At 44.8% G+C, this 20,669-nt stretch overlaps 2 protein-coding genes across 3 annotated transcripts in view; one reads left to right on the forward strand and one right to left on the reverse strand.

Moving 5' to 3' along the window:
* The window catches only part of RHBDD3 (rhomboid domain containing 3), a 35,028-nt gene that overhangs the window by 13,339 nt on the left and 1,020 nt on the right, over window positions 1–20,669 (reverse strand). Inside the window, exons 1-3 of one of the 2 annotated variants that reach the window (XM_040351945.1) lie at window positions 15,206–15,296; window positions 8,618–8,803; window positions 5,816–6,199 (exon numbers count right to left, since the gene is read on the reverse strand). In XM_040351945.1, coding sequence (XP_040207879.1) covers window positions 5,816–6,199; window positions 8,618–8,753 — 520 coding nt within the window. In that variant the 5' untranslated portion in view covers window positions 8,754–8,803; window positions 15,206–15,296. Of the gene's footprint in view, window positions 1–5,815; window positions 6,200–8,617; window positions 8,804–15,205; window positions 15,297–20,669 lie in introns of those variants that run through there. The other variant, XM_040351944.1, reaches the window with a different exon arrangement.
* LOC120939290 (THO complex subunit 7 homolog) lies at window positions 15,245–16,482 on the forward strand. Its single transcript, XM_040351946.1, has 2 exons — window positions 15,245–15,469; window positions 15,744–16,482. The coding sequence occupies exons 1-2, from the start codon at window positions 15,254–15,256 to the stop codon at window positions 16,170–16,172; spliced, it is 645 nt and encodes a 214-aa protein (XP_040207880.1). The 5' UTR covers window positions 15,245–15,253; the 3' UTR covers window positions 16,173–16,482.

Genomic DNA, 20,669 nt, shown 5'->3' on the forward strand with positions numbered 1-20,669 from the left:
TTGAATTCGGCCGGGTGATTTACGCTACGCTGCCGCAACTTACGGAGCAAGTGCTTTGAGAATACAGCACTTGCCCGAGTAAGTTGCGGTGGCGTAACGTAAATCAGATACGTTACGCCCGCAATTTTGCACGGCTGTACGTGAATCTGCCCCTGTGGCTAGGTTCACACTGGAACAAGCAGCGGCTCACGGCAGGAGTCCGGTGCATCTCCATTTACAGTTTCAGGTCCGATTTCAGACCAAATTTTGGTCTGAATTCGGACCTGAAACAGACCAAAAGGTGCACAGGACTCCTGGGCAATTTGCACCAGAGCCACTCCAATTTGCACAAGTGTGAACCCAGGTTAAATCTCTTTTCCTCCAAATGTAAAGAGTGCCCCCTTGTCCTCTGTGATGACTTTAACCGCTTGCCGCCCCCTGCAGTTTTACTGCGGCAGGTTGGCTCAGCTGCGCAAAAACACGTAATATAACGCGATGTTACTCTGTGGCCACGAGTGGCGCGCGCCCCCCTGCTCACCCCGTTGCGAGTGCCCGGCGGGCGCGATCACCGACAGGCACCCACGATCGCTCATGACAGAGCGAGAACCGGGAGCTGTGTGTGTAAACACACAGCTCCCGGTTCTTTCAGGGGGAGAAATGACTGATCGTATGTTCATACAAAGCATGAACAGCGATCTGTGATTTCCCCCTAGTCAGTCCCATCCCCCCTTCAGTTAGAACACACTTTAGGTAACATAATTAACTCCTTGATCGCCCCCTAGTGTTAACCCCTTTCCTGCCAGTGACATTTTCACAGTAATCACTGCATTTTTATAGCACTGATCGCTGCAAAAATTGCAACGGTCACAAAAATGTGTCAAAAGTGTTCGATGTGTCCTCCATAATGTCACAGTACCGATAAAAACCGCAGATCGCCGCCATTACTAGTAAAAAAAAAAAAATATTAATAAAAATGCCATAAAACTACCCCCTATTTTGTAGACGGAAACCAATCAAACGCTTATTGCGATTTGTTTTTGTTTTTTTACCAAAAATATGTACAATACGTATCGGCCTAAACTGAGGAAAAAAAATGTTTTTTTATTTATTTTTTGGGGATATTTATTATAGTAAAAAGTTAAAAATATTTGTTTTTTTTTCAAAATTGTTGCTCTATTTTTATTTGATCAAATACCATCAAAAGAAAGCTCTATTTGTGAGGAAAAAAGGATGTCAATTTTGTTTGGTAGCCACGTTGCACGACGGCGCAATTGTCAGTTAAAGCGACGCAGTACCAAATCGCAAAAAGTGGCCTGGTCTTTGGCCAGAAAAATGGTCCGGGGCTGAAGTGGTTAAAGTGAATAACTCATCACCAAGTTCACTATATAGACCACTTATGTATTTAACCACTTCATTACCGGCCCATAGTCATATGACGTCGTCAGAGGGGATCTCCCATCCCGGGTTGACCTCATATGACGTCCTGGGCTTTTTTAGGAAATATCTGAATGATTCCTGCAGCTGGAGGCATCATATCATTGTTTTCTGGCGTTGATTCTGCGCACCATAAGATCGATCAAAGCGGCGGTTCCGCCGCTTGATCGTTCTTATAGGCGGCGGGAGGTGCTTCTCCGGGCTCTCCCGTGCCATCAGGGGCCCGGAGAAAGAATCGTCCAGCGCCGGATGGGAAGCATAGAGATGGCTGACCGTCGGAGGCCCGGGCGCGATGTGATGACGTCACGCCCGGGTACCCGGAAGTAAAGCCGCGATCGCGGCTAGTAAGCATGAGATCGGTGAATTCCCCCGTCCCCCCTCCCCCGCGCCGCCCTTCGGTGCTTCTCCGGGCTCTCCCGTGCCATCGGGGGCCCAGAGAAAGAATCATCCAGCGCCGGGTGGGAAGCATATTCCAGCGCCCGCCGGAGACGTCACGCCCGGGTACCCGGAAGAAAAACAAAGCCGCGGTTGTGGCTAGTAAGCATGAGATCTGTGAATTTTTTCACGATCTCATGCTTTCCAGCCTGTAGGAGAGATGTGGGGTTTTATTGACCCCACATCTCTCCATAAAGAGGACCTGTCATACACTATTCCCATTACAAGGGATGTTTACATTCCTTGTAATAGGAATAAAAGTGATCAAAAAAAAAAAAAATTTAAAAATAATATATATACTTTTTTTTAAACGCCTGTCCCCAGTAGCTCGCGCTCAGAAGTGAATGCACACGTAAGTCCCGCCCACGTATGTAAACGCCGTTCAAACCACATACTGTATGTGAGGTATCGCCGCGTGCGTTCGAGCATGTGCAACAATTCTAGCACTAGACCTCCTCTGTAACTCTAAACTGGTAACCTGTAAAAGGGTCGCCTATGGAGATTTTTAAGTAACGAAGTTTGGCGCAATTTTAAAGCGTGACATGTTAAGTATCTATTTACATCATCTTTCATATTTTACAAAAAAATTGGGCTAAATTTACTGTTTTGTTTTTTTTAATTAATGAAACAATTGTTTTCCAAAAAAAAAGGTGTTTTAAAAATGATTGTGCAAATACCGTGCAAGATAAAAAGTTGCAATGACCGCCATTTTATTCCCTAGGGTGTCTGCTAAAAAAACATATTTAACATTTGGGGGTTCTGAGTAATTTTCTAGCAAAAGAATGATGATTTGTACATGTAGAGAAGTGCCAGAATAGGCCCGTTATGGAGGTGGGTATAAAAGCTCTGTATTGAAGGGGTTAAACATGTTGATCATATCCCCCCTTAATCTCCTCTTCTCAAGCGAGAATAAATTCCGCTCAGCTAGTCTTTTCTCATAGCTTGCCCTGATATCCTCCTTGTGAACTGGTGACCAAAACTAAACCGCATATTCCAGATGAGGTCTTACTAATGATTTGGACTCTGGAGTCTATGCCTAGGTTCACACTGCTGCAAATTCAAAATCGCGGTAAAATGCACGATTTTACCGCGATTTCGCGGCTGCGATTTTTCCGCGATTTTGCAGCGATTTCGGCCGCAATTTAATGTAAATCGTCCCGAAATCGCAAAAAGTAGTACAGGAACTACTTTTTGAAATCGCAGATGCGGCGTCGCACTGATTAGGACAGTGCCATTGCCGACAATTGCCGCCGATTTGAGATGCGATTTGACATGTCAAATCGCATCTCAAATCGTTCCAAATCGTACCCAGTGTGAACCAGGGCTCAACCTCTCTTAATACAAGAAAGTTCCACCTGCCTTATTCTGCCCATTCCAACTTCTATTCACTGTCTGCTCCATCTTACATCGATTTTGCTCCATCTCCCCTATTCTGTCTCCTCCAGCCTCCATCTATTTTGTCTGCTCCATTTCACTCACTCTATTATCTTCAGCTTCCATCCACTCTATCAGCCCTCACTCTATCATCTCCAGCACTCTCAGGCTTATATGCAAGTTATTGTCATAAAGAGTGTTTGGGGACCAGGGTCCTGCCCCAGGGGACATGTATCAATGCAAAGAAAAGTTTTAAAAATGGCAGTTTTTTTTCAGCAGCAGTGATTTTAATTATGTTTAACGTGAAACAATAAAAGCAAAATATTCCTTTAAATTTCGTACCTGGGGGGTGTCTATAGTATGCCTGTAAAGTTGCACATTGTTCCTGTGTTTAGAACAGTCCTTGCAGCAAAATGAAATTTCTAAAGGAAAAAGGTAATTTAAAACTGATCGCGAATGTAATAAATTGTCGTGTCCCGGCAATACAGATACAATTCATTGGAAAAAAAACGGCATGGGTCCCCCCCCCCCCAGTTCATTACCAGGCCCTTTGGGTCTGGTATGAGTATTAAGGGGAACCCTGAACCAAAAGTTTTTCAAAAAATGCGTGGGGGTCCCCCCAAATTCCATATCAGGAGGGGTCTCCCTCAAAATCGAACCCTGTGCCAAAATGAAAATAAAATGGCGTAAGGGTCCCCCCAAAAATCCATACCAGACCCTTATCCGAGCACGCAACCTGGCAGTCCACAGGAAAAGAGGGGGGGACGAGAGAGCGCCCTCCCTCCTGAACCGTACCAGGCCACATGCCCTCAACATGGGAAGGATGCTTTGGGTCTGGATCACAAAGCACCATGTCCCCTGGGGCAGGACCCGGGTCCTTAAACACTTTTTATGACAATACCATGCATATAAGCCTTTAAAATGATCACTTATGATTTTTCATGTTCGTGTCCCATAGACTTTAACGGTGTTCGCGTGTTCTAACTAATTTTTTGCCTGTTCGGCAAGTTCTGGTGCGAATCGATCAAGGGGGTGTTCGGCTCATCCTTACTGCTCAAGCTTCCATCCATTCTGTCTACTCCACCCCCCCCCCCCCCAGTCTGTCCTCTTCAGCGTCCAATCCATCCACTCTTTCTACTCCATCTACCATCCACTCTGTCCACTCCAGCAGCATTAAACGGAGCAAATTTCTTTCCTTGCAACCACAGTGTTCACAGAGCGATCCCTCCTGTGGAGTCATTGTATTCTCCCGGCGAGGGGGAGCAGGGAGCCGTCCCCGCCAAGAGAACACAGTAAATATATCTAGCGGCTACAATAGCCACTAGCAATAATTACATCTAGAATCTGGCAGGCTAGTTGTATAGTTGTACCCAAGTTGATTGATCAACTTGGTCACATTCACCCTGTCCATACATGGTTTGAATCCCGGCCTGTTCCTGCTGAACCAGATGAGATTTGAATAATCTATGGCTGACATAAGCAGCAAATGGCCGTGGGTGTTCTGCCTTCCTTCCCATAAAGCAGGCATAAATTGCCCCTCCCTCTGCTTGTATTGAGACTGCCTGTGCCTGGTGTCTAAGACCAGTGGTGTCAACCACTGCTCATTACGTATATATCTCCTACAGAGTAGAGTGGTTAGATAGTGATGGGGATGGGTGGCGTGCTGTCAGCTCTGGAACCACTGCACCAGTTCCATCAACAGCAGACATTTTTTTTCATTTTAGGTAGGGCAAGCAAGAGTTAGTCAGTTTTTTATTGCTGTCTGTGTCACAATTTGGGAGATTTCCTCTTAAGATGACAGAAAAACCGGGAAGTGAGAGGAAAATCTCAACAGGAACACAGACAGCATTTGAAACCTGACAGAGAATACAAACTCTCTTAACTCTATCGATCAGAAACCCCAAAAAAAAAAAAAAATGGTTTCTGCTGTAGTCAAGCTTTAACCACATATTTGAACTTGCTTTCAGACACTTCAGTAAAGTCAGGGGCTTAAGGGCTTATTCACACTTGTTTGTTTTGATGCAACAAAACTCTTGCACTTTGCTGCATGAAAAAATGTCAAGTAAAACCCACATTCTTTCCTATATGGCTGGTTTACATCTATACATTGCAGTTTATTGTGTAGTCAAAGGGAAACGCTATGGGTTCATTAACACCTACACGTGTGCATTACTATGCATGCTGCATACACAGAAGACAGTGGAAATCCAGCCTAATGATATGTTAGCAAGAGGAAAACTCACCCAAGCTCTACCGCTATATAGTATAGTTGGTGTGTAGAGTAGTCGGTGCCCTGGCTAATTAAACTCACAAATGATCCATAGAAAGTACAGGCCGGCAACTCGACAGCTTCTCCATAGAGAATAATTATTGAAGAATTACAGCAGTAACATCATCCAAAACTGACGTGTTTTGGCCGAAACGCGTCAGTTTTTTGCTGATGTTACTGCTGTAATGCTTCAATAAATATTTTCTATGGAGAAGCTGTTGAGTTGCCGGCCTGAACTTTCTAATGATATGTTACTAGTGGTGCTGATCGTGCAATAGACTATTATCATCACAACGGCATACATAGTAACTGGTAAAAGGATACTGGCCAGTCCACTAATCACTCCACAGATGTGGTATAAAAACGAAGATTGCGGCCACAAGTATTGTAAAGCTATTGTTATCCCGCAACACAATAAAGGTAGCATCTGCTTGCCCCGTCGCCATGGAACAGCTGGGCTATGAGCTATCAGCAGGGACAAATTGGTAGCGAGGTATCCAGAGGCTGGGGCAGCAGGAAGAGGCAGAAGCAAGGAAATCAAAATGTAAATTGTGGCACTGCACAAAGTGCACATACAAGAGAGATATAGAAAATACAGGGTGCCAATGCGGTTTTCTAATTGCCAGTGTAGGAGCGGGAACAGGAGGAGAGATATTATCAGAAGCTGAGTGTTAATGGAACACAGCCCATGTGTTAGCAAACGATGGCCTGAAACAAAATACAAATCAGATGTCAGTAATCTAAAGAAAAACTACAGAAGACTGTATGAAAAACATAGTAGTAAAGTAGTAAAACTATTCATAGAACACAAAGCACAACATCCCAAATGATTTCTCATTGTTATGGCTGCTGCAAAGGTAAAATCTTAAAGGCTTATAGCAGTTACTGCATTACATTTCATATTGTTTTATTATCTAAAAGCTTTCCATGAATGTCTTTATATGATGCACACAAGGCAAAACTGACCCCAAAGCTTTGAATGTATTTCTCTGTAAATATGCCTCTGTGTTACTAGAATAGCTTTACAGACTAGCAGGATAACCGCTCTAAAGCATAGCAAATGACAGTAACCTGGATATAGCTGAACAAACTGTGACCCTTTTGTTATATTTACATGGATGCTGTCTATGGCTTTGCAACCCTTTGTATTTTGTTTCAAAAGGGGGTTGTCAGATACTGAATGTAAAAAAGTGTTTTAGTCATCATACCCATTCTAGTTCGCAATTTGTTAGGTCAACATGTTTTAACCTAGTTTTGTGTCCAAAAACAGAGTTTTTTTCTTTTATACAGAGATATTCAAAACATTTACTGCATTCTGTGTAAGTAATCAAATGAGTTGCATTTATCATGCATGCAGAGAAAAACAACCATAATAAATATTCAGTACAAAATTACATAAAGTGGCTTGATTGATCTTTCCTGGATATCTGTTGAGAGACAGATTAGGCAACCTAGGCCTGAGCCTATGGTCTGGCAGATAAATGGGGCCAATCCAAGGGCCTGTGCAGGCATTTCTCAGGCCCAATAACCAATACTAAACAGGAGGCATTTACATTGATCATAAAAGTTATTGGGTGAGCTGAATGTGCTAAAATAATTTGACTGCAGAAGATCACATTAGGGACTATTGATGGTGGCTAGTGGAGTTTAAACATGAGAGAGTTTTAGATCAAGGGGAGGACTTACGTTGTCTGAATATGAGGAGCAAGGAGTAGAGACCACCAAAAGCATCTCGTCACTGGGATATGGCTTTCCCCTTATATTCGTTTTTTTGAAAATGGAGAGCTTCATCTTTAAAGTGACACTAAACGCTGGTTAAAAAAAATTCTATTCAAGTATGCATTCCTAATTTATAAGAGAAGTAAAGAAAAAAAAAGGTTTTCCTGATTAACTAGTTGCCGACCAGCCGCCGTAGTTTTACGGCAGCAGGTCGGCTCCCCTGCGCGAGAGCCTGTAGCTATACGTCGGCTCTCACGCAGGTCACTAGGGGCGCGTGCGCGGCACCGGAGGCGCCCCCGACTCCCGTGCGCGAGCGCCGCCGGTCACACGCGACCGCTCGTTACAGAGCGAGGACCGGGAGCTGTGTGTGTGTGTAAACACACAGCTCCCGGTCCTGTCAGGGGGAGAAATGCTGATCAGTCATTTCCCCATGTCAGTCCACCCCCCCCCTACAGTTAGAACACACCCAGGGAACATACTTAACCCTTCACTGCCAGTGGCATTTTTATAGTAATCCAATGCATTTTTTTTAGCACTGATTGCTATAAAAAGGCCAATGGTTCCAAAAATGTGTCAAAAGTGTCCGAAGTGTCCGCCATAATGTCGCGGTACCGAAACAAAGTCGCTGATCGCCGCCATTACTAGTAAAAAAAAATATTAATAAAAATGCCATAAAAATACCCCCTATTTTGTAAACGCTATAACTTTTGCGCAAACCAATCAATAAACGCTTATTGCGATTTATTTTTTTATTTTTACGAAAAATATGTAGAAGACTACGTATTGACCTAAACTGAGGAAAAAAATGTTTTTTTATATATTTTTTGGGGGTATTTATTATAGCAAAAAGTAAAAAATATTATTTTTTTTCAAAATTGTCGCTCTATTTTTGTTTATAGCACAAAAAATAAAAACCGCAGAGGTGATCAAATACCACCAAAAGAAAGCTCTATTTGTGGGGAAAAAAGGACGCCAATTTTGTTTGGGAGCCACGTCGCACGACCGCACAATTTGTAAGTTGAAGCAACGCAGTGCCGAATCGCAAAAAGTGCTCTGGTCTTTGACCAGCAATATGGTCCGGGGGTTAAGTGGTTAATACTTACCTAGGTGGATGCAGCATCGGTCGCTGCACCTGTCCCCCCCAGCGCCTCTACACTGAATACAAATAAAGAATACAAATGCACGCCACACTATTCAGGAATTTATTTGTAAAAAAAAAAAAAAACATTTATAATTTTCCTCCCACTTGATAATTATGTGCTACCTTGTGTTGGTCTATCACATAAAATCCCAATAAAATACATGTATGTTTTTGGTTATAACCTGACAAAATATGGAAAATTTCAACGGTATAAATACTTTCAATGCACTATAGTTCTGTTTAATACACTATAAAAAAAAACTCACCGTCCCAAATTTCCTGTATGGTTTCAAGGTGCAGTTCAAGATCTTTGCATGACATCATTAAATTCCCAAACCCTATCAGAAGCATCAATAAACAGCATCCTAATGCTGGGAATGTCCCCAGCACCAGTTTTAGCATTTCAAATAAAGTCTATGGCCTCTCTAGTGTTTGGTAATCCTCTGTATCACCTGCAAGACAGAAATTGTAAAAATGAATAACAAAGGCAATCAAAATCATAAAACCACAAATTGTCCATGCTGCCTATAGTAGAATTCATAAAACAGCAACCAGCATCACATTTTTTGATTGCAAATACAAGGATTAAAATATCAATATGCAGCTGATATAATATATGACATATAAAGTCCATATAGTAGATGATGAAGAGAACAGATGAAAGCCTTGCATCAGCTTCAGTGTGAAGAATTATACACACAACAACAGTGTTTCCATCAAGTCTCCTTACCAGAGGGGTTGGACCCTCAAGTTATAGAGTGGTAATGTACGCATGTGACACAGGTCTACCCTAATCCTCAACATTAGACATCAGGTAAAACGGCTCACATCAAGATCTCTTTTGGCTGTATATGTAGGGCTTGAGTCCTGCGTAAACGTGTGGGAACAACGTTTCTGTACTTTTTTTCCACAGACGAAACGTCGTTCCCATTAGAAGCCGCATCCTGCAGGACTCGAGCTGTGGTAAGCAGTGTGGGTGTGCGGGAAGGGAGGGCGTCCGTCAGTTCACCACGGGTGCCACACATTTGGGAGGGGAGGGGGTGTCATTCCAGCGTGTCTGTCCTCTCCTTCTTCTCCTCCAGTGGCCCCTGTAGTGTGCTAGATGTAGATAGGTTTGTTGTTAGTGTAGGTAAAAAGCCTAAGCTATGAATCTTGGTCAGGGTTTAGTGACTCAGGGCTAGATAACTCATCCGCTGCTTCTCTGGTGCCTCCCCCTGTTTTCTGGGTCATTGGAGAAAGTTCCAGACATAGTGGGTGGAGGTAAGAAGGAGCTGCTTGGAATATTTATAAGGGCCTGAGCTGATCCCCAGTAAAGGGCTGGCAGGGGGCAGGCCACCCCATAAATAGGCATGAGTCATGCCAGGAGAGGAAATCGGGTGGAAGATAGAGATGGAGTGCTGAGAAGGCTGTTGGTGGCCCTTGAAAGTGACCTAGTCTGGAGGGGGGCGGGTGAGACCTTGGGTCTGGGGGTAAAGGTGCTGGAAGGATCCTGTCAAAACACACAGAGAAGACCCTTCCTGAAAGCACTGTAGCAAGGAGAGAGGCCAGCAGGAGTAGGTCAGCACATCTGGGAGATCTCCTGAGAGTCAGCCTAGTCGGCTGGTAAATGTGTCAGTCTGCAGGACTGTGGGGAGAAGTTAACCTGGAGGGCTAGTAACAGGAGCAGCTGCAGCCAGGTGGGTTGGCAGTGCCTGAAGACGTGGTGCTGGGATCAGTAGCTACAGGAGTGATACAAGCTGGACACAGTAAATTCCGCTACACACCTAAGGGGCCTTGGGTTGCTGCCTGTATTGGGCAATTGCTTTCAGCTGAGTGACTGTCAGGTATTCACAGTGTTCAAGCTGGATTCTGCAAGCAAGTGATTGCTAGAAGATGAAGATGAGCTTTATATAGAGACTGTATATAGGACTGTCCCTGAAGTTGTTGTTGAAGTCAAATAGGACCTAGGACCTCCTATCCCTATAAAATATTACCGTCTATAAACAATAAGAAAAAACAAAGTCACAGACTGTTCTCTGACTCTCTGAAAATTTGGCGTGCCTGGCTGTGCAACGTGGGGGATCCCAGTTCACTTGCGGCTCCTTACGCCCCGTACACAAGATCAGAAAATTGCACGACAGATCGTCCAACTTGTTTTCCCTAAATAGCTTCCTTTACCTTAGTGCAGTCTTCCTTCACTTACCTCATCCTTCAATTTTGCTTTTAAATGTCCTTATTTCTTCTGAGAAATGCTCACTTCCTGTTCTTCTGTCTGTAACTCACCACCGTAATGCAAGGCTTTCTTCCTGGTGTGGAGAAAGCCTCTTGAGGGAGGAGGGGGCGAGCAGGCAAGTCAGGACACTCTCTACTTTGCAGATAGAGAAAGGAGTGGTGTGTTAGTGAGCGTCCTGACACTCCTGCTCGCCCCCTCCCCACACCAGAAAGAAAGCCTTGCATTACGGTGGTGAGTTACAGACAGAAGAACAGGAAGGGAGGATTTCTCATAAGAAATAAGGACATTTGAAAGCAAAATTGAAGGATGAGATAAGTGAAGGAGGACTGCACTAAGGTAAAGGAAGCTATTTAGGGGGAAAAAAAATCCTTTACAACCCCTTTAATAGGTTACTAAAGTCACAAAAATTCTCGTACGTCAGAAAAAAAAAATAGGAAGTGATGTCATGTGTGTTAGTGTATTTGTATTGTATTTTCGGACGACAATTGTGCCGATTAAATGAAAATTCGACGAACTGGTATCGTACGAGGGAAATTTTCGTGCTTGTCGGATCTAATAATATCGGATGAACTGTCGTGATCGGTTCTCAAAAGCTCTGTACTAACGATCCGATTATCGTACGATCACCTCGAAAGCGGTATTTTTTGTTCAACTTTCAGTTCGGGTGTACGGACAATTAGAGGGTGCGCTGTAAGAATATGATCAGGCCCAGAACTCTTATAAAATTCCTCAGAGTTGACCGACACTGCGAAATGAGTTACCAGCCCTGAGATTAAAGGGGTTGTAAAGGTTTGTTTTTTTATTTTCTAAATAGGTTCCTTTAAGCTAGTGCATTGTTGGTTCACTTACCTTTTCCTTTGATTTCCCGTCTAAATGTTTTTTTTTTCTTTGTCTGTGTAGCGCCCTGCTCCCATTGAGTGGGTGCTATGTGTTAATTTATAGTTGTCTGAGCAGAAGTTTTGGCTCAGAATAATTATTCCAAATTGTTGGTTCTGTTCCGTTCAGCTGGGTTGCACAAGTTTCCCCCTGACGGTAGGTGTCGCTGTCACCACAGGTCATGGTTGGAAAGGCAACAGGCTGGAAAAAGAAAAGTCCGCAAGCTACGTGCTTAAGGGAGCAAGTGGGAGGAGTTCCCGCCTACTTGCCTCATAAGACATCACACGTGTGTCCAGCACTCAGAAAATCAGAACCCTGCTATGTCTTCAGTGCTATTGCTTCAGTCTGCTATTGGGCCCAGGATGTTTCCTGTGGGTACCGCTACAAGTACCTTGATGCCGGGAACCATGCTGATGGACACGGGCATTCAGCTGAAACCGCATGGGCAGTTTGTGCTCTATAAGATCGTTGATGTGGAAGCGCTGGGTATGCTGTGCAACAGGTGCAAAGGACTGGTCATGCATCCTCGTCCATTTGTTCGATGCCTACACTGCGGGCAGTACCTGTTTGCTGTGGAGCAACCCACCATGCCGCCTCGTGCCTACAGGGTGGATTGGGTCACGGGCAATGCAACGGAAGGAGCTGCTGCCTTCGATCAAGTTGCCAGGCTAATGCCCGCCACATCTGCTGCTGTGAGTAATCTCGAGGGGGATGTTGCTGCTACCGTTGTGAGCAGGTCACCAGTGGACACCGCCACTGCTGTTACTTCCACCATAGCTACCTTCGCTGCACCTGCTCAAAAGAAGGTGGGATATGCGAAGGCCTCCCGCGGCCGTGGTCAAGGCCTACCCCAAGGACTGCCAGAACCGGACCCGAAGAAAAGTCAGATCTTCGAGAGGTTCACGACAGTAACGGGTGAGAGTGCCAAGGGGGATTTGTCTGGGACTGTATATAACTATTTACCGGCAGAGGAATTAGGAGATTCGGGGATAGAATCCTTGTCAGACATCTCCGGGGATGACGATTTATTTGAAACTTTGTCGCAAGAACTGTTATGGGCAAACAGCGATGATGTCGTATCGGCTTTTACTTTCTCTGAGTACACAGCTATGGACTCGGGGGGGGGGGGGGGAGACAACGCCCAGGGTGGAAAACCCACTTGTTGCCGATGAGGTCCTGGCCCGCAGTATCAGTTCGCTGGGCTCAGGAAAGTTTTCCGCCAATGCTATGGTGCACAAGTCTACAAACTCATGTGTACCCCCTGGATCTGGGAGTACCAGGTCTCTACCAAGGTTTGCTCGGTCACAGAGATTATTGAATAAGCGGGTGGCCACAGAATATGGACTGGAGTTCCCCTATGTTCCCAGGGAAATTATGCAAGAGTTTGGGTCTCGCAGGGAGCAGTGGTACAGCGAGGCTGTTTGGGACTATCTTTCAGTGCCTAAACCATTCCAAAAAATAGGCCATTCCCGTGTCATGGATGATCGGTTTAAGGGATGTCTGCTACACTGGAGCTATGGCAGGCATATTCATGTGGATAAAGTGGTCATTTACCGACCAGGAAAAGACAATGTGGTATACTTTATCACCACTCTGGACAAACAAGGGAAAAGCCTGACTTTACCAGACACCAGATTTTACTGGTGAAGAGTTACGGTGACTGTCTGGAGTTTTTTGTTTTTTTTCCCACTTGCCAGGAGAAGAAAACCCACCCTCGACCCCAAAGACCCTAACCACCGTCGCCCCATAACAGGCCTGAATGTCTTCTCCAAGGTAATGGAGAAAGAAGTTGTACAACAGCTACAATATCACTTAGACACCCATAAATTACTTGACCCATTCCAGTCCGGTTTCCGTCCGGGTCATGGGACAGAAACAGCACTGCTCAAAATATGGGATGACGCTCTAGAGGCTGCAGACGAAGGAGAATCTTGTCTTCTAGTACTGCTGGACCTAAGCGCAGCTTTTGATACAGTAGACCACAAATTATTGCTGACACAGCTAGTCGAAGTAGCCTGAGTTGCGGAATGTGATTTATCGTGGTTCTCATCCTTCTTGGAAAACCGATCACAAATAGTGAAATTGGGCCCTTTCACTTCTGAAAAACGCACGGTGTCAGGCGGAGTCCCCCAGGGATCCCCTCTGTCGCCTGTTCTTTTCAATGTCTATCTCTGCCCTCTTTTTGAAATCATCAGCAACCAGAAGTTACTTTACCACTCTTATGCAGATGACACACAACTATATTTTCGCATCTGCAACAAAAAGGATCATTATCTCGGACTAGAGAAATGCCTTACTTTAATAGAAAAGTGGATGACAAAGAGTAACCTTAAACTCAATGGCTCAAAAACAGAACTTCTCCTGTTTCAGGCCAATCGGAAGATTCATCCTGCAACAACATGGCCCCTGCCCATTCTGGGTCAATTCATCACCCCCAGCACCAAAGTCAAAAGTCTCGGAGTCGTCTTCGACACCTACATGACAATGGATGCACAAATAGGGTCAGTAGTCAGCGGATCGCACCATCTGCTGCGCCTTCTATGCAGACTCACTCCTTTTATCCCAAAAAAAAGACATAGCAGTCGTGGTGGGGACACTTATCAACTCCAGACTTGACTATGCAAATGTCTCCTATCTTGGACTCCCAAAATACCAAATCACTCGTCTGCAAGTCGTTCAAAATACGGTCGCTCGACTTGTGACTGGGAAAAAACCATGGGAATGAATCTCACCTTCGTTGAGATCCCTTCATTGGTTGCCCGTAAAAGACAGAATCACTTTCAAAGCACTCTGTCTAACGCATAAGTGTATTCTGGGAAATGCCCCCCAATATCTATGCGAGAAACTAAAAGCTCACAACACCAATCCCATTCTGCGATCCACCAACCAAAATCTACTCCAGATACCCAAAGCCAGATACAAATCCAAAGGAGAACGAAGATTTGCGGTCCAAGGTCCCAGACTATGGAACGCTCTACCAACCACCATCCGATTGGAGGTAAACCACCTGGCCTTTAGGAGAAAGATCAAGACCCATCTCTTCTGAGGGCCCAGGGAATGGATACCAATCGCCCAGAGGCGATTCAGTTCGCATGTGTTGCGCTATATAAGTTTCTCACTCACTCACTCAAGAAGGTTTTTCTCTCTTTTCGGAAGGACTGTGGGATATATAGCTAGTTAGTGCTAGGGTACCGGAAGACGTCGGAGTCAAGATCCCCTATCCGTGTTCAGCACTTAGGCCGTGTACACACGACCGTTTTTCATGATGTGAAAAATGCAATTTTTTAAAATGGTCATTAAAAACGAGTGTAGGCTCCAGAGCATTTTTCTCAACGTGAAAAATGGGCATTAAAAATTTAGAACATGCTCTAGTTTTTCACGTTGTCGTTTTTCAAACACGCATGCTCAAAAGCAAGTTATGAGACGAGAGCACTTGTTTTGGTAAAACTAGCGTTTGTAATGGAGATGGAGATAGCACATTAGTCACGCTGTAACAGACTGAAAAGCACAGACTGAGAAGCACGAATCGTCTCTCACCAACACAAAATTAGCAAAAGCAGCCCAAAGGGTGGTGCCATCCGAATGGAACTTCTCCTTTATAGTGCCGTTGTACGTCACTGCGCTTTGCTCAAGCATTTTTTTTTTTCATGATCGTGTGTATGCAAGGCAGGCTTGACAAGAATCACGTCGAGAAAACTTCGTTTTTCCTAGGACATTAAAAACGGTTGTGTGTACGCGGCATAAGAAAAAAAAAATAGAACTTTACCTATAGAGAGCCCGGCCCGGTGTGCGCGGCCTCCATACTTGTTCCCGGATGCTGCATTGTGGGAGTCTGACCTCACTACCCGCCGACATGGGAGCCGTCACCGACGATGAAGTTATTCGTAAACTTCTTTTAATTGATGGGGATGGCGCTGGTGATGACCGAAGAATCAACCTGTTGGTGAAAAGTTTTATAAAATGGTGTAACTCTGGATCTCAGGAGGATGGGTACACCCAGTACCAGCGGATGCTTAGCAGTTTATCTCAGGCCCCGTACACACGTCCGAGGAACTCGACGTGCCAAACACATCGAGTTCCTCGTCGAGTTCAGTGTGGAAGCCGCCGAGGATTTCGGCGGGCCGACTTTCCTCATTGAACAACGAGGAAATAGAGAACATGTTCTCTTTTCGGCCCGACGAGTTCCTCGTGGGCTTCCTCGCTGAAAAGTGTACACACGACCGAGTTTCTCGGCAGAATCCAGCTCCGACCGAGTTTCTGGCTGAATTCTGCCGAGAAACCCGGTCGTGTGTATAGGGCCTCAGTGTTCATTCTCTATGGGAAAAACTCTCCTTGTACATGACATGAACCTGCGAGAAATGGAGAACTATGAGACGATCTACAGTGACATTGAGAGCAGTATTGCAGCAGCACATGAGAAAATAGCTGAATGCAAGAAACAGATTTTACAGGCCAAGCAGATCCGAAAGAATCGCCAAGAGTATGATGCGTTAGCCAAAGTGATACAGAATCATCCAGATCGCCATGAGACATTAAAGCAACTAGAAGCATTGGACAAGAAGCTGAAGCAGCTGTCTCACACCAAGGAGAATGTTGAAGACAAGCTGGAGTTAAGACGAAAACAGTTCCACGTCCTCCTCAGCACCATTCATGAGCTCCAGCAAACCCTAGAAAATGATGAGAAACTGGCTGAACAATCTCAAGATGCGCAGATGGACACTGGAACTCAGTAGATGTACACCTTGCTGTGTGCCATGTTAGTTTTTCTCCATGTTTTCTGTATGCTTTTTAGCATTCTGGATTTCATGTTGTAGCTGCTTAAAGCTCAACTACAACCAAAACTTTTTTAAGTTTTGGACAGAGCTTGAAGGGCTAGAGTCTTTTATCATATTTTATGTGTAAGTGTACTAGTTTAATAAATGAGACCAACTTCCCCCTGACTACCTACAAAATAGCTATGTACTTGAAATGTTCTGTCTCCAGTATAGATTCTTATGGGAAATATTGGTTTTTGAATTCTTCTTTTTTTTTTTTTTTAACCTTCCAATAAAATGAAGTATGTAAAAAAAAAAAAAAAAAAAAAAAAAAATTAGAACTTTGTCCGCTTGGACTTGCTGGTGACTGCAGCGCCGCAAGTGGGATTTTTGAGATGGTGGGATCTAAAAAAAAAGAAAGAAAGAGAGGCTCATTTTCTCGGAAGTGAGGCTCTGCTTCTCCTTGTACATGCAGGTGTTATCAGTGGCGGCTGGTGAAGTTTTAGGATGGTGGGGAGCAAGACCCCACCCCTCCATGTTTGGTCCCTCCCACTTCTCATAAGCCACACCTCTTATAGAATCCACCCATTCCGTCCCCTGTATTCCACTTGCTTCCACTCATAGTGTCAGGAGTATACAGCTCAGCATCACAGCACAGAGTATATAGCCCCAGCATCACAAATCATGGTATATAGTGCAGCCTTACAGATCGGCGCAAACAAACTAAAAAATTACACTGTTAGTAATGAAGGACTCTAAATGGGCATGAGATTATCAGAGACTGCGGACATACTGCACAAACGGCCACTATTTTAGCCGAACATTAAGGAGGGGTAGTGTGGACGCTGCTGCTGCTGTTGCTGCCTCTACTATCTTTGTTGTTGAGGGGAATGCATGTAAGGCTTCTTTACCTTTACCTTGATGCTCGGCTCACAGGGGGTGCGTCCCTCTGAGCTGCAGAGTGCCCACGTCACTTCCTGACGTCGGCACTAGCACAGTAATATACTGTGTGCAGTGCACCTGCCCGGCCACAATACAGCCAATCGCGCTGGAAGCTGTTGCGCGATGGGCTACGCCACAAAGCCATTTTTTGGCTGCCAATGTAGCGCCTCTTCTGCAATCTCGCACAGACGTGTCGCTACTCATACTGCACTGCGTCCGGTGCCCAGCACCCGGACACAGTGCACATAAGGACCTTTTTTTTTATATATATATTTTTTTAAAGGGACATGTTTAAATAAAAAAAATTTTTTTTTTTTTTTATTATTTTTTTTTTACTGACTTGGGCGGCGCCCGGGTGCCCCCTATGGACGGGCCGCAACTGGGTGTTATATTGTTGCCTATGTCTGTTTTGTGTGTTTTTTTTTTCCCAGGTAAATTTGGATCTTCTGTCAAGCCACCGGAGAATGGGTGAGTTAGATACAGAGATAGGAATGCTGTGAGGTATATTGATGTGATGTTATTGTATATGTATGTCAAATTATATTTTCTTGTATTGTTTACCTTTCCCTACCCCCATCCAAGTTTTTAGGGACTCAGGTACTGACTCTCAGGATTGAGAGTCAAAAAATGATAATTCTCGTTGATTAAGGACATTGTCTTTTTGCTGTGGGTGGAGTGTGTAGCGCCCTGCTCCCATTGAGTGGGTGCTATGTGTTAAATTATAGTTGTCTGAGCAGTAGATTTGGCTCAGAATAATTATTCTAAATTGTTGGTTCTGTTCAGTTTAGCTGGGTTGCACAAGTTTCCCCCCTGACGGTAGGTGTCGCTGTCACCGCAGGTCACGGTTGGAAAGGCAACAGGCTGGATGTATTGGGTATCTCTCTCTCAGAAGTGGCTCAGGGAGCGTGGTCAACCCGCTGTGCATTCTGGGGAGGGGTACTTAAGTGACAGACGCCGTTTAGCAGGGTTCGTCTTTCGATTCCGACCTGATGGCCCTCCTGGCTTTAGGGATGTGGCCCGAGGCCTAGCAACTGAGAGTGGGCCCAGGAGTTTCTAGGGCCTACTTATCCAGGGATAGTCCTTTGCTACCTTATCTATGGAAGGAAGCTAAACTAGTGGGATTCAATTGATGGACGTAACCTGGCGGAATTACCTCACTGTGCTGCCGGTCTGGCTGAAAGATTCTTGGCACCGTGAGTTGTGTAACTTTTGCTGGAACTATACCAAGTGTGCAGTTGGTTACACGATCTTGTGGCAGAAGATCGTGGGATGGCCTGACGACACTTGTCAAGTCTGTGGCAGAGACTTTGTCAAGCTTCGCACCAGCTGCTAGGCCAGTGAGAGTAGGCCTATCTGGTGGTTACTGAAATCCAGTGTGGAGCCGAGTTAATCCTCTGGATCTAAGTGGTACCCGTGATCCGCAAAGCAAAAGTACCTGAGTCTTTCCCTGTCCCTCTACCCCTCTGTTGGAGAACTTTGTTTAATAAAACCCTTGAAAGAGACTTCGTGTTGGTGCGTACATTCTTATGGACAACTCTTCAAGGACAACCCCTGAAACGAACGTATGGAACAGTAAGGTAAGGACAGGCCCAAATCTAAGCCAGCAGCTCCTGCGGGGGTAGTGCTACATATGAATTTCTCACTTCCTGTTTTCCTCAGTAAGCTTGCCCACATCATCCGAGCTGTTCTGGCTGGGGGTTAGTCAGCCAGAACAGCTTACTGAGGAGGAACAGGAAGTGAGAAATTCAGACAAAGAGAACAAACATTAAGATTGGAAATCGAAAGAAAAGGTAAGTGAACCAACAATGCACTAGCTTAAAGGAACCTATTTGGAAAATTAAAAAACAAACCTTTACAAGCCCTTTAACCACTTGAGCCCCAAGTCATTGTAAAATTATGTCTTCACGGTGGCTCTGAAAATCCAACAGGACGTCTATTGACGTCCCGGATTCCTCCGGCCACTGGGGGGCGCGCGCGCGCCCAGCGCGTCCCCGAGATGCCGATGCGCGTGCCTGGTGGTCGCGATGTCCGCCAGGTACCCGCGATCGGTAATGACAGAGCAGGGACGTGGAGCTCTGTGTGTAAACACAGAGCTCCACGTCCTGTCAGGGGAGAGAGGAGATCGATCTGTCTCCCTTGTACATAGGGACACAGATCGGTCACCTCCCCCAGTCACCCCCCTCCACACACAGTTAGAACACAATACAGGAACACATTTAACCCCTTCCTCGCCCCCTAGTGTTAACCCCTTCAATGCCAGTCACATTTATACAGTAATTAGTGCATATTTATAGCACTGATCGCTGTATAAATGTGAATGGCGCCAAAAATGTGTCCGATGTGTCCGCCATAATGTCGCAGTCCCAATAAAAAAATTGCAGATCGCCGCCATTACTAGTAAAAAAAAAAATAATAATAATAATTCTGTCCCATATTTTGTAAGCGCTTATTGCGATTTTTTTTTTTTTACCAAAAATATGTAGAAGAATACGTATCGACCTAAACTGAGAACATTTTTTTTTTGGAAAAAAAAATTGGGCTATTTATTATAGCAACAAGTAAAAAATATTTAAAATTGTTGCTTTTTTTTGTTTATAGCGCAAAAAAAAAAACCCGCAGAGGTGATCAAATACCACCAAAAGAAAGCTCTATTTGTGGGAAAAAAAAGGGCGTAAATTTTGTTTGGGAGCCGCGTTGCATGACCGCGCAATTGTCAGTTAAAGCGACGCAGTGCCAGAAGCTGAAATTTCACCTGGGCAGGAGGGGGTATATGTGCCCGGTAAGCAAGTGGTTAAAGTCTCAACAGTTTTTTCTAATGAGAAAAAACTCAGGGTGGTGTCAGAAATGATACCCAGGTACACAAGGTGATGCAATGGAGTAAGAAATTACTTGAAAGAATAAAGGAGTTGTAAAGGAATTTTTTTTTTTTCCTAAATAGCTTCCTTTACCTTAGTGCAGTCCTCCTTCACCTACTTCATCCTTCCATTTTGCTTTTAAATGTCCTTATTTCTTCTGAGAAATCCTCACTTCCTGTTCTTCTATCTGTAACTCACCACCGTAATGCGAGGCTTTCTCCCTAGTGTGGAGAAAGCCTCTTGAGGGGGGAGGGGGCGAGCAGGCAAGTCAGGACACTCTCTGCTTTGCAGATAGAGAAAGGAGCTGTGTGTTAGTGGGCGTCCTGACACTCCTGCTCGCCCCCTCTCCCCCCAAGAGGCTTTCTCCACACCAGGAAGAGAGCCTTGCATTACGGTGGTGGGTTACAGATAGAAGAACAGGAAGTGAGGATTTCTCAGAAGAAATAAGGACATTTAAAAGCAAAATGGAAGGATGAGGTAAGTGAAGGAGGACTGCACTAAGGTAAAGGAAGCTATTTAGGGAAAACATTTTTTTCCCTTACAACCCCTTTAATAACTAACCAAACACCTTCAGAGTCTATAAAGTGTCCACTGCAGTAAACATTCTATGTGGTCTAAAATCAGAATGGCCAGAGTTGGAGGATGCCTAGGACTGGGGCAAGCTTTTGACCCTTTTCAC

Source organism: Rana temporaria, chromosome 1, assembly GCF_905171775.1.
Source record: "Rana temporaria chromosome 1, aRanTem1.1, whole genome shotgun sequence".
NCBI classification, from domain to species: Eukaryota; Metazoa; Chordata; class Amphibia; order Anura; family Ranidae; genus Rana; species Rana temporaria.

Coding starts and splice junctions, on each gene's coding strand:
- LOC120939290 (XM_040351946.1), top strand. CDS start 15,254: ATGCTGCATTGTGGGAGTCTGACCTCACTACCCGCCGACATGGGAGCC. Junction 15,470..15,743: donor TGCTTAGCAGTTTATCTCAG/GCCCCGTACACA, acceptor ATAGGGCCTCAG/TGTTCATTCTCTATGGGAAA.